The following is a 14,084-nucleotide window of genomic DNA, read 5'->3' as shown; positions in this document are numbered from 1 at the left end:
AAGCAGTCTTGTCAGATGTGTAGATAATGGGGACTACAGCTGGAGAAGTGGGAATGTAGAGTACTAATTTATAATAAAACAATCCTGATTTGGCATTTAACAACATCAGGACTCTTAGGTTGACTGGTATTCATGGTCAATGGTATCTTCATGAGCTGTAACATCGTCAATATCTTTCTATCCATCAGCAGGATTATGTTAAACTTCCTAGAACTAGAAGTGCATACATTTATAAAACATAAGCAATTTAAATCTCATTACCCCACCCTGCAAACACCAACATGGCTTGGCACCAGCAGAGACTGATGCAAGCTGAATTAAAACAAGTTTCAGTTTCAAATACCGTATGGTATGCGGGCCAAAAATAATTATAATGATACAAGGGCTGTATTAATAGCAGCTAGACATCAAGTCTGTAACATTGCCTTGGATACAGCCAAATGAATGAATTAATGAATGAATAAAAAATATAAATTTGGTGATCCGTTTATTTAAAGAGGTTTAGTTTGAAGAAATTAGTCCATTTACAACCATCGCCATACAAATCCACTTGTTCTGAATCATACAGTAGCTACATTCTATCATTATTACTTTTCTGCAGCACAGCTAAACCACTACAACCATCAACATCGTCCTTATGGCTAATAAAACTAATCCATTGTATTGACGTACCCCTGCGTGGGAAAAGAAGTCGATTACAGTACTACTTCTAAACAAAACATTACAAAAATAAAAAATAAACTCCTGACAAACTAAATTATAATTGGCAATGTGCAGCAATACTCAATCCATTAAAAGCATACAGATTAAAATAGATCTAAAACAGCAGGTCTACTGTGTATTGAGCTCAATTAAAAATAGAAGCAGCATGCTGTATTATAGTAGTTGTGCCGATTGTATATTTCTATCTGCTGTCACCGAGTCATGTGATTTAATAGTGGGAAGAAAAGGGAGGGCGAAAACAACATTCCTGCGAACAGCACACTCATGAAAAGGCTGCCCGCATGATTAGTGCCAGGTCCATGAGGCCTTAGTTATGACCCATAATAGTACTGGGGGGGATAACTCTGGAAAGCAGAAGTGACTGCTTTCAAACCTTTTGGCAACATGGTTTGTATCTATATGAAAAAATACATTAAAAAAAAAAAAAAAAAATGAACATTGCTTAATTTTCTAATTTACTCATTTAAAAGCTTAAACTTACAGCACATTAAACCTAAATAGTATACAGCTCTGGAAAAAATTAAGAGACCACTCCAAGTTCAGAAATCAATGTTAAGTGGTCTCAATTTTTTCCAGAGCTGTATAGTTTCCACCTGTAGCATTTTTATAAAGGGAAAGAGTCCAAACATGATACATGTGTTAATTCCAATACTGAAATGGTGACATCTGTTCAAAATCATTGGTTTTAAGTCTTTTTTAAATACAGAAAAAAGTTACATTTAATTAACTTCTGGTTTATTTTGTAGACCGTTAATAAAACACCCACTTGATGCTTAGAGGAAAAAACTAAGCCTAGAAATAGTAAAAACGGTAGACTGGGTACGAATATTCAGTCATGTATGCAAATAAATGTGGAAAAATACAAACCAAGAATGATCAGTCAGCAACTCTGAGAAAAACTGCATTTCTTTCACAAAGTACATGCAGGTTACCTTATTTATGTACTCTTCAAGTTCTCCATCAAGCACATAATACAATGACTTCTGTATGTATAAACCAATGTCTTGCTGGAGTGGGAACTAAATGCTCTCATTACTTGGCAGTGCCGTCTCCCTGCATATGTTAAAACTGCATCATCAAGTCCATGCCAGACAAACACAAAGTGCTGTCTGTATACAGCTTCCAAAAAGCCTCCATAGGAATGTAGTTAGCAACTGCTTTAAATGCAAAACAACTTGGCTGAAAAAATGAAAACGTTTTGGACATACCATGAGGTTTCTGGTAGAGTACAAAGAACATATGTTTAAATAAATAAAAATACATGGATAAATATATAAATAAATGTGTAAACAAACACATTCTACTATAATGGATACTTGATTCAAGATACTGAAGCAGCCTAGATTTCCATCTTGATTATCATGGAACTGATGAACATTCTCCTGGGAGTGCTCGTAAAGGTTGAAGTATTTTCTTGTTTTAGCTGGAAGGAAAACTGTGCCACTGCCAAGACTTTGACACATTTTCTCAAGTCAGTACACATTTCTATTAAGCCACTGTTTGTAGTAAGTGTTAGGGAAGAAACCAAGATTTTGCCCTCTCTTCTAGAGTACAGTAAATAAATACCCTTCAAGATTGTAAAAATGGTTAGAGAAAGACATCGCGCCGAGTCAGCTGCATAATAAAACTGAAAAAACTGTCTAAAATGAAAAGCAATTTAGTAAATGGCTGTAATTACTGCAAAGCCTATAGAATTTTACGTCAAAGCAGTGCTGAACAGAACCCAACCCAAGACCTCACCAAAGATTGTAGCTATTTATAAAAAGGTATATTTTTATCAACAAGAAGTATGCAGCACAACTGACCCCCTTCCCAGTGCCACCAAACCCCCCAAAAATGAGCAAATATTTACAGAACAGAGCCTGTTGTACTGCAAAACTCCCGGTCTGGCAGAGCACTTTTAAATGAAGGTAATAAAATGGAAGCCATTTTATTACTCACATCTGCCTGAAGTTTACAGTGAATCTTGGTACAGCAAGCAACCATTTAACTTCCTGATAATAAACAGTATTTTCTTACATTTTCAATATCCATCATGATAAGAAATCTAGAGATTCAAAAACAGGTTCGGAAGGGTTTCCAGTATTGAAACACTCACTGCACAAGTTTTTTCTGCCCGACAGAACTCTACTGCATATTCTTACTAATCTGTCTAATACAACCTATTTTATCATCAACATTCTTTGGCATATCTAACATTACATCTCAGACTGGAGTATTGGTTTCCATCCTAATTTCTCATTAAAGCATAAAAATTAAGTAGCCTATCTGTATCAAGCTTACAGAGAAAAGTGGTGATTAAAGAAGCACAGTTACAGGTTTATAGGGGGTTTGTTACATAATGTGCAGAATTATATAATTAAGACAAGTTCTAAATTCAGAATACCTATAATCCAAGCAACTTTGTGAAATAGAGCATATTAGTTTTTTGTCCAATGCAGCCTCAAAACCAGATTAATCTTTCGATCATCAATGTCAAGCCAGTGTAGCAAAGTGATATTTACATTCTGTCCCTGTTCACAGTGTACTAGGGATACGTGCTTCACTTCGACTGATTGCAGCAGAAGCACCACCCCCAGCTTTAAGACATTTTAAACTGAGCATGCTTAATGAGGAATTTTGGAAGAGGAGAGATCTCGCGAGGGAGTACAAGTTTGCACTGGTTTGGATATAGCCAGTAATATTATTGTAAATGGAAAGAGATTACAAACCCAGCCCTGGAAACAAATATGCCTCATCAAATTAATTTAGGAAGGGCCGTTTCCTCAAACTAAGATTATCTAATAACCTGCACATTGAACCCAGAGTGTAGCACTGCACAAAGTGACCCGTTATCAATACTAAGAGCAGAGGCCTGTAATGCAATTACATTTTATAGTTCTGATTTTGCAGTTCACTGCGAATACTTTTGGTTGCATTGGCTCCCATGCTTAACAGAGGAAAGAGACCCAGAAAGTGACACATACATACATACTAATGGACTAAATCTGTGTGTGATCTATACTCTGGTTAACTTAATTTGTTCACGTGCAGCTTTCCCATTTCAAAATGTAATCTATTGTCAAAGGTGGAAGCAGCAAAAATCTAATACTACTACAGCGCTTTGCAATTCGCTCACCTTTCAGATTGCGAGCTTAAAACCATTAAGAGGAGTCCGTCTGGTTTGTGTTTTTCACACCAGAATGAGGCACAGATGTTTCCGCTCAGAATGCACCCCCTATCACATTGCTGTAATTTGACAAGTGATTGCCATGAACAGGAGGCTGGTACAGAGTGGTTCAGTTGCAGTCTGCTCAGGCCGTCATGGCCAGACCTGGACTCTCTCTAACATACTCCACTCTTGAGGTATTTGGAAGATAACAGCTGAGCTGCTTTCAATAATACAACCAACCCCAGTTCCCACTATTGCAGTCCTTCAGTCACACAAGAGAAAACTGAGGCAACTGCACGTCACACCGCCATCATAACTTAGCCTTTGTTGGATTACTATTGTTTAATATATGCTAAACAAACATTTAAAGGAAGGCTGAGAACAAAAGATACAGGATGGCAACAGTTTTTCTAATGGATTTTAAAGTAAACTTATGGAAATGTGATAAATCAAGATCAATCTCAACTGTGAAGTGGGCCGGCTGTGGTTGAGCACAAACAGAACAGGTATTTTGAACAGGGGGTTATGGAAACCAACATGTTGGAAATCACTGGTGGGAAAAGGATGTTTTGATCCTAGAATACATAACAAGTAGGACTCTATTTTCATACACAAAGACATTTAAATCCAGAGGGAAAGGGATAAACATAGGCTAGGGCATTTTCTTCCACTGCTTTTAAAATCAAATGAATACCACATTGCTGGCACACATTCAGTTTTTTTTGTTGTTGTTTTTTTACTGTACAATCAAAGGAAACCAACATGTTCCTTAATAAACTTCCTTAGCCATTTCTGCAAACATTTACTTTGATCAGCAGAGTGAATGCACAACTGTCAAAAGCCACCAGACCCATTAAAAAGCAAAGCAATGTAATTCACAAATGTACAGATATAATCCAGAGCCACACAAGTTGGACACAAATCAACATAACTGGACATGTATCTGGGAATATTCTGGAAAATCTTAACCATGGGACCAATAGACCCCTGTTACTAAGCTCATCTGATATCTTACCTTTAACAACTGAAAAGGTTGACAGAGTATAAAAACCATGTGTGCTTTTTTTTTTTAATTTCCTTTTTAACAAGGATAACTCTTGCTCTTAAAAAGACAGTGAGCTAACACTCTCTCAAGTACTTCCAAACTCTGGAAAAGTCTGGCCTGCCCCGGAAAAAAATTCCAACAACTGTCTGTGTGGTTTCACTGAAAAACACTCACTCTGCCAAATTTAATGAAGTTAAGCACCCCCCCCCCCCCCCCCCCCCCATCTTGTACAGTCAAGCCATTGCATTGTATTACATCTGCACGTAGAAATAACTTGGTCAGAGTACAAACTTTTCATTTGACCCCTCAGGAGGCCGATTTCAGGAATTAACATACTCCTTAACGAGCAGTACAATGAACTGGAGCTTTTTTTTTTCCTTCCTTTCCTCTCTTCATTGATGAAGTTCGCTTGCTTTCCTTCGGAAGGGAGGGGTCGGTGTGTCCCATTACTGCACACTGTGGAGTAAGACAACACCCCCCCTCTCCAGTCCAGCCCAGGAAATGATCAGTCAAACAAAGATAGTCTATACTTCAGCACCCCCTCCCCAAACACTGCCATCGCAGGAGTCTGAAGCAGCAGACGGTGGGATCCTTTTGTTAATGTAGAGCCTGCTGATCCCAAAATATGAAAACTCTTCCCATTCGTTTTTCAGACACTTAACAACAGTTGTTACATTTAACCTCATACAAGTTCACTCTGTTTTCCCCAACACACTGGATTCACACGACACAATGGCAAAGCGTCGAGAAGTAACATTGCAGTCCAGAAACGCTACATTGTTTCGACCGACCTTCTATCAAAGTGCTTAAAGAGACAGTCGCCCAATTCCGTTCAAGCGCCGATGTTTTTTTACTAAGAATAACAATGCAAATACAAAACACCCAGCTGTGATTATGAAGAGCTCAGTATTTTCAGGAAACCGACTACATCCGAATGCTAATAAATTCGGATTAGTGCGGGACCAAAACAAAAAGTGCAATAAAGCGGTTTACCGTCGTAGCACAGGATCCCGATGTTGTTGTTCATCTTGTCCAGATACTGGTAGTTCAACAGGTCCATTTTCGTAAGAAGCATTGATCGGGAGGGCAAAAAGACCAGCTTTTTCGCGTTGCACTTCCCGAGCTAAAGGCCCAGCCTTCAACTTTCCTCGCAGCCGAGCACCGCAGCACAAGCCCGCAGCTCCAGGCCGACGCCGCGCCGAGACTGGGCTTCTCTCGACGACCGCCCTTGAGGTTTTTGGAAACTTGGGGTGACTGCTTTACTTCTCAAAGGCTGTGAAAGTGTGCTGCTGGGACAAAAGAGACGCGCCAGTCGTCCTCACAGCCCGCTGCAAGTTAACTGCACTGCCATGCAGGCTATGCTCGGTATGGCTCGTATGTGAGCAGTTTCCTCCGCTGGGGCTGCGGCCACTGCGCCTGCGCGTCACATCCCTGGAGCGCCTCAAATGTCAGGGATTGTTTCTGCACAAGATCAGCCTCCAAACGCACCGAGGCCCAGAGGGGCACGAAACATCTCACACAAAGGGCTCTTTTCAAGGCTGCCGTGTCACCTCGCTGTCCCACATGATATCTGGAGCAGTGCATGGGCTGCTGCCTACTAATGCTGAAGTATATATAGACTTAAATGAAAGACTGATTGGCTAAATGCATTGCCCTAGCTGACCTCGGTGCTTTAGCTCAACATTAGGATTCGCGTGAATTAGATGTAAACAGAGTCAAGTGTTATGGTATTGACTATATTCATGACTCCTCTTTTACATATAAATATTTATGTGCCATTTCTACTGCCAGGAGAGTGTCACAGTGGAGCTGTCATTACTGTAGCTTCTCTGGAAGTTACTTTCTACAAAACATGAAAAAGGAAATGCAGTAAAATAGTGCCGATCAACAACAATAAACAAATATTAATAAAGACTGATATTTGAAGAGAACACCTACGTTCCCTTTCAAAAGGGATCCCTTATTCCGGGAAAAATAAAAACATATTTTGTAAACAAACCTTACATTTACTAAGAAAAATAATATTTACTTCTACAACTAAAAATAAAATGCCTCACAATTGGCAGTGAAGTGTTGACTAAGGTTAACGGTTATGTTTGCTTGTGTTGAGTTACGAATGAAGAGTGTTTTGACTACACGCCTCTTCCTGAGGTAGACACTTTTCTTCCATTGAACTATGAATGCATTTTCGACATCAAGAGTATGTCATAAAAATGCATATAAATTGAATGCAAATGGAGTCTGAAACAACTTGGTGAAAAATCTACATGCAAATGTCTGTACATTTCTCATAAAAGGAAATAAAATCTCTCTGAATTCTATGGTGGACAGCAGCAGAGCCACCTATGACAATCACTCGCTAAGATCGATTGACTGATTTATCAGATGAGTAAATAACTGGTTATGTAAAACTTATTCCCAAAGCCTTTCAGATTATCCTGCTTGACTTTAGAAACAGAAATGTAAGGCGTAATCACGTGATAAGAAAGACACAGAGTAGAAAAGATTAGCCTGTAACACTCCCTTGCTGTTGTATTTACATTTAGCCATTAAACTATGCACATAAATATTGGTTTTCATTTAAGAATACAATTAATATGTCCGCAAGACCTGATCTTAAGAATATATATTACCAAGATTTTCAGTAATTTATGAATTAGAAAGAAAAAAAAAAACTGTTTATTGTTCTTGACAGTTCCAAGTGACCAGCTGGATATTTAAGAATATAAATTAAATAGAAATGTTTGCAAAGCTGGTCAAAAACATAGCCTGTATAATTCCCAGCAATACTATGCTGACACCTAGTGGTGCTAATGGTAAATAGCATCCACTCTGTTACTAAAACCTGGGCAACATTTCCTGAAATATTGTTAGACATATAACATTTAATTGCAGATTGTAGCTATACCTGATCCTTAACATTGATTGGCTTGTAAGTTTGAACTGGGTCAATAATGTCAAAACATGAGAAAAGCCAAACAATGCATTTCACCAGCTCAAAGACAGGTTCTGAACAGTTTTGCAAATTGTTCTACCAATATTTTGGAGAGTTATAACCCTTACATTACACAAGCTTTGCAAATTGAAAAAAAGTCTGTACAAACTCCTATCAGATGAACTTGTTTTAAAATTGTACATCTTTTTTTTCACATGTAGCAGCACAACTACAGCACAACTATATTCCTGCAGACAACCACGGTGTATATTCACACTGCAGACTCTGATTCAGGGCTGTCTAGGAAAGTATAAAAGGTTTCCATCTGTTGTGGTTTGGGGAAGAAATAAAAACCTGTGTTCTCCATAGTGCATTACCTGCCCAACCTTTCTGAATAGTGCTCTTTCAAAAGTGGTGAACGTGTGTGTTCTTGTCTATTGGTACACTCGGCACCTTTATATTTAGAGCAGAAGACAATGCACAAAGACGATTTAAACATTTCAAGAAACAGGTCGTTAGCTGCTATTTTCACCGTTTTGAAAAAAGAAAACTGAGGGTGACAACTGTTTGACATTGACACCAGGTTTCCACAAGTGACATTTTCAGTGATCACAACATAATCCTGCAGGTGGGCAGACACCCAGGTGGCAGTGCTTCAATACGCCACGATTACAGCACCCGGTCATTCCTCTGGGCTCAATCTGCGAATGCGTTACTCAGGTCATCGGAGTGACGAGGAAAATCGTCAAGCAGTATTCACAACATCGGTGTCCCCTCGGGGGATGAGTAAAGGTGTACACTATCCCGGATCACACAAAGGGGCTGAAACACTTTCCTCTCTTTCCCAATTTCTACTCCGTGAACAGGAGTGCTGCGGGAGAAACGCGATGCTACACCGCCTGTGGGCAGCAAACACTTGGAAAGACCAGTAGAACCAGCACCACAGCGAGACCAATACTTCTAGGATTAGCTTTACAATAAAAATGCAGGGAAAGGAGTGAGATCGGTGGTTAACTACTGATTAACAGGCCTGCTGCAGCACAATGGTTAATAACAGCGAGTGGATACTGGACAGGCAGGTCAAAAACAAGAGAAAACCGAAACAAAGTTCATCGAGTATATTAAAATTATCCATGTCACTGCTAAAAATATATCTTCCAAATAATATATAGTATAACTAAGGAAGGCTCTCACACTTGTTTGACAACAGGCATCAAATCACAATGGACTTGATTGACTATTTCAAAGCATGTGACTTCATAAAACTTATTATAAGTTATCTTAATAAAGAAAACTAAGTGCTCAAACTGAAATTAGTGTCATTAAATCCTCCACATTTCAAGCTTGCCAAGAGAGTTAAAATTCAGGTTTTTCAGGTCACGTCCACACAATATGAAGCATTCATGTCTGTTTATCCTTCTGATGCTTAACAATATATATTTTTTTTGTTCTACAAGAAGTTGCTCTTTTTAAAAGGCAGTATTTCCTAATATGTACAAAAATTTCGGGTCCCAGAGGAATGCATTGATAGTTTATGCCCACAAATGATTAACCACAGAAGTCGATTTTTTGTTTTTTTATATATAAACAAAAAAACCACCCTGCTCATGTTGTATTCAATGGCCTCAACATGCCACACCCAGATTCTCTTACACACCAACTCCCCGCTGTCGGTCAGCCAGCGCTTCACTTAGTCACTTCATTTCATGTGCCCAATTTACTCATAAAAACTTTGTTGTGTTTTTTCAGTCCACTTTTCAAATGCAACTTTTTGCAAATACATTTTCTTTCTTTCATCATCCAGGATGTTCACTTCTCAGTCACCTTCTATGTCTGGATTGTGCCCGTGTTTGGAAACACATTGCCCACTAAAATCTGACATCAGATATTAAATTAAGAAAACAGAATCTGCACCTGCCTGTGTCAGACTCCCCGATTAAAAAGAAAAAAAAAAAAAAACTTCTGTTGAGTACAGAGTTAGTTATAATCCCAATATCATCAACTTCCTTTGGCCAGGCGCTTTCAGGGTTAACAAAACAGGGTGTGCCACCTCTTTAAAGCTTAATGCACCAGGCTCAAGTATTGCTTTACCTTTTGTTTCCTGACTCATGTTGTGCAAGTAGACACAGCCGCACAAAGGCATGCTTCTCTTTCAATTTCCTGGATGTTAATACAATTCGACGAAAACGCATGTAGCCCATGCAAATCGGCCCGGATTTCAGTTCAGCTGTTGAATAAATTGTCTATTTTCAAACGGGCTATCCTGCTTTATATTCCACATATTTGATGGAAGAGTGCGTTCCCTTTTAATCTTTAAGATCAACACCAGTGCACGCATTGTCACAGCATCCTGTTCAGAAGAATGCAACACACTTGAACACACAGACCTGCTCACTGTACATTAGAGCACAAAATGTACTGTACAGATGTCTGATCCTGCCTTTACATCCTTTACTGCACTTTGAATGGAGATTTAGTTATGTCCTCTAAACTTACACAGTACATTTAAAAGGCACTGCTTCTCATGACATGCTAGATCAATCACTGTGAAAGACACATGGGTTCACTAGTTTAATAAATAAAAGGCTTTCAAGGCATTTAACATATTACTAATGAATGTGTTCTAGTTTTCATTCACCTCTTTTTATTTTATTAGCGAAGTGAAGACGACTTGGAGAATTGCTTGATTTATTTTATGTTTTTTTAACGCCGAAAAATGATTACACATGTTCAAAAACAAAACAGCCAACCTTCAACGCAAGCCAGTTGCATTGTGTGGTTTCTATGGTTTCGAGACCTTCATCCTGAGAGCTTTGCTCCTGGCCGTGGCTGAGCTGATGCAACTCCCTGTGCGGCACCGGGGCTGCGACACCGACGTGAATGGCAAGCTTCTGTAGAGTCATGGTGTGGGAACCAGACTTCTGCTTTCTGCGGCACAGACAGACGCAGCAAACATTTACAGTGACTCTAAGGGTGCAAAGCTAATGGGTGGTGGCAAGATAACGTTTGCATCCAAGTGTTTCTCTCTGATTTCCACCCCATCTTCATGTTAAATGTATGAATTTGTGGGTGTATGTACATACACACAATATACAGATTTAAGCATGGCAGCGGAGTGTGATTTGCATCCAGTTTGTGAGGTATTTGTTGATGAAAAGAAGTGCAATGTAACATGAAAGGGAACCAGAGAGAGTCCCGGTCACAGCATTAGATTCTACTCACAGAATAAGGCTGTGAAAGCACACTTCTGAAATGGGAAGATATGAAAAAGAAGAAAGCTCCTGTGAATTCATATTCCATGGTCTTCCCATGAATTCACATGTGAGGCATCTCGGAACTCCTTAAACCTCCTTGGTTAATGGAAGTCAAAGTATATCTGGACTGTCATATACAGTCAAAGCTACATTAATAACAGTGGATAAAATAAATACACATATGCATGTCATTTAGCACAGCCACTAGGGTGCATGTGCTTTTCCTTTGTGTCCCATCACAATCCCACTCACACCCATCATCACAATGAGATCAGGCTTGGGGTAAACAAGGAAATAAAGTTCTACACAAAGTACAGTCTTGGCTAGGAGTTTTTATGTACAGCATGGTGTGTATCTGTGTAGGTTTATTTGATATGTAAAAGTCTCCTCAATGTTTACTTCAGCAACTTCCTCTCAATACCTCTGAACAATTATGCATTCTTGAAGTTTTTTCTATAATGTATCGAAATGCACAGTTAGTACAAGAAAAGGGTTGTTCATATTAGTGCAACATTTTCAGATCTTGCACTAAAAGGCTAATCATTCCTCATCTCTACTGTAACATAGCAACTGCTAGGTTTGTATTATTTGTGGGGTTGGGATTTTGACAGTGCCAGACACATACTAAAGTAACCTGCCCATTGACCTGGGACTACTTGCATTTTCAGCCCATAACTCCCTTCCCCCAGTTGTGAAACCTTTGCTAACCTTTAAGAGACCTTAATGCATTCTACACAAAAAGCAGCCCACGGATGAAACAAAATAGTGCACCAAGGGGATTATTTAAACTAATTCCATGCTTTTCAATTGACCTCTCTCATCACCAAGATTACAGACCTAGCTCTAACTTTACTCTCACTTGCAAAGGGATTAGTGGGGGTCTATTCACAGCGAGGACCTTGTCTCCCCCTTCCCCCCTCCTACCTCTGTTCGATGATAAAGAAAATGGTTCTCATTGGTTTTAAAGAGCCATTGTCTCAAATTTCACACACTCTGCAGAATATCCAAGCCAAATCAGAACAGTACCCCCATTCAGTGAGTTGCTTAATCCATTGTCTACAATTGTGGGTAGTTTAAGGAGACAACAACGACCCACAAACACTGTATAATTGGAACGGCTCTGTCAACAGTGTGCAACTGGCCCAGACTCCATCGGATGAATAGACCGGGTTAACGTATAAATATACAATGCGGCGATTCAGAATGAACTTTGGGCTTTCTTTTTTTTTGGTTGTGCGTGTGTTTTTAAATAAGGTACAATATATGTCTAGTTATATCCACTCGTGTATGTGTGTACAGGCCCAAATACATAAACAGAACAGGTGGTAATGGACAAAAATAAAAAGAAAGACAAATTAACTTGGATAAGCATTTCTGTGCATCAATAGTAGACATTGTGAACTCACGTCTAGGAAGACTCGTCCAGAGAAGGTATTCCCGATTCAAAACAGATAATGGATACAAACTAGTCTAGCCCATGTGGACTGAAAACTGCATGACAAGGATGTGAAGACCCGACGGAAATGAGAATAGTTTGATGAATGAATATAGTGATGTCACCAGCCCACTCTCATAGCGGAAATAACTGGGTATTTCTCACTGGCCAAATTGTGGACACCATGTGACCCTTCTGTGCAGAGGATTGGATGGTCCAGCATAGCCAATCAAATATTTATTGATGTGTATTATAAATGTATTTCAAATTTGGAGTACCAAATGCTTCATATCCAGTAGCTCTACACAGCTTTGCATATCCTGCATGCTTTACTTGTAAACAGGATGTCCTCCGACACAAAGTTGGACACTTCAGTCTATACACTTCAGAAAACTAATGAATTAAAATGAAGGATCCTCCTACCAGATAAAATGAAATAAGAGACTATATTGTCCATGGCGAATAACCTGCTTTTCATTTTCTTTGATAAAACAAAGGCAGTGTATTAAAGAATAGATCTCTAATGTTGGCTTGCTTCTGCATGCTAAGAGTATACAAGAGGCCGTTAGAAAGGATTAGTATTTGGATTTATGTTAATAGGATTTTCTTTTGCCGTGTTTCTAATAATATAAGTCACTCAACAAGGAACAAAGTTGATGAAGTGGCTACTTGTTCACAACACGGACTCAAATAAATTAAATTCAGTAACACTACACTAAGGTGATTAACGATTACACAATTTTGAAATGTCCAGTTTCCTACGTGGTTTTACATTCCAAGACATAAGCACAGTTTCAGTGCTGGGAGTATCCGAGAGGGGAAAATAAGTGCTGCTGAAAAGTCTCATCTAATGTAGATCATATCTGATAAAAACATTGAGCAATTAACTTTCTACAGGTTAACAAAATGCTTACAAATTTACAAATGAGCGACACATTTTCCAACTACCTCTGTAATCAACACTGTAATAACATTTCACTGCTTATCCACAATTATGAGCGACACTCAAGTCACAACATTTAAGTGAAGCTACTTTTCAGAAACAAAATATTGGGCTTTCCCAGACGCAGTCATAAATAAATGTCACCCTAAGCACTCTGTTTTTGCTCCAGCTTTATACTATTTAAGGAAAAGCAGACAAGACTAGGCTCGAGTTTCAGCTTCCTCTGAAACAAGTTTCGACAGCACACACTGATGCGCTTCCTGTACGAAAGTGTGGAAAAAAACACCGGGGCACTTGTGGGTCATTTACATATCGACTGCTTTTCCACATAACTCCTACTGCGTTATTATTATAGTGCAGTTCAGCGAGGTGAATAATTCAGTATTATGCAGCCATGAATGACTTTCCACCACCAAATGAAGGGTTAAATTAATCAAGCTAACACTCAAAAGTATTCACCCCCCTTGGACTTTCCCACATTTCATTGTGTTACAACATGAAATCAGAATGGATTGAATCAGGAGTTTTTGCCACTGATCAACACAGAACATGTCCATAATGTCAAAGTAAAAAATATAACCTGCACATTGTTCTAAAT

At 39.0% G+C, this 14,084-nt stretch overlaps 1 protein-coding gene across 2 annotated transcripts in view; it reads right to left on the bottom strand.

Moving 5' to 3' along the window:
• The window catches only part of vgll4b (vestigial-like family member 4b), a 44,507-nt gene that overhangs the window by 16,294 nt on the left and 14,129 nt on the right, over positions 1–14,084 (bottom strand). The window contains exon 1 of one of the 2 annotated variants that reach the window (XM_066697827.1): positions 5,913–6,311. The exons of the other annotated variant lie outside the window; for it this stretch is intronic. Within the exon in view, the coding sequence (XP_066553924.1) occupies positions 5,913–5,994 (82 nt within the window). The 5' untranslated portion in view covers positions 5,995–6,311. Of the gene's footprint in view, positions 1–5,912; positions 6,312–14,084 lie in introns of those variants that run through there. 2 annotated transcript variants of the gene reach the window in all.

This window comes from Amia ocellicauda, chromosome 3, assembly GCF_036373705.1.
Source record: "Amia ocellicauda isolate fAmiCal2 chromosome 3, fAmiCal2.hap1, whole genome shotgun sequence".
In the NCBI taxonomy this organism is placed as follows: Eukaryota; Metazoa; Chordata; class Actinopteri; order Amiiformes; family Amiidae; genus Amia; species Amia ocellicauda.
Note: the sequence above shows the minus strand (reverse complement) of the source record. Positions and strands in the feature narration are given on the sequence as shown.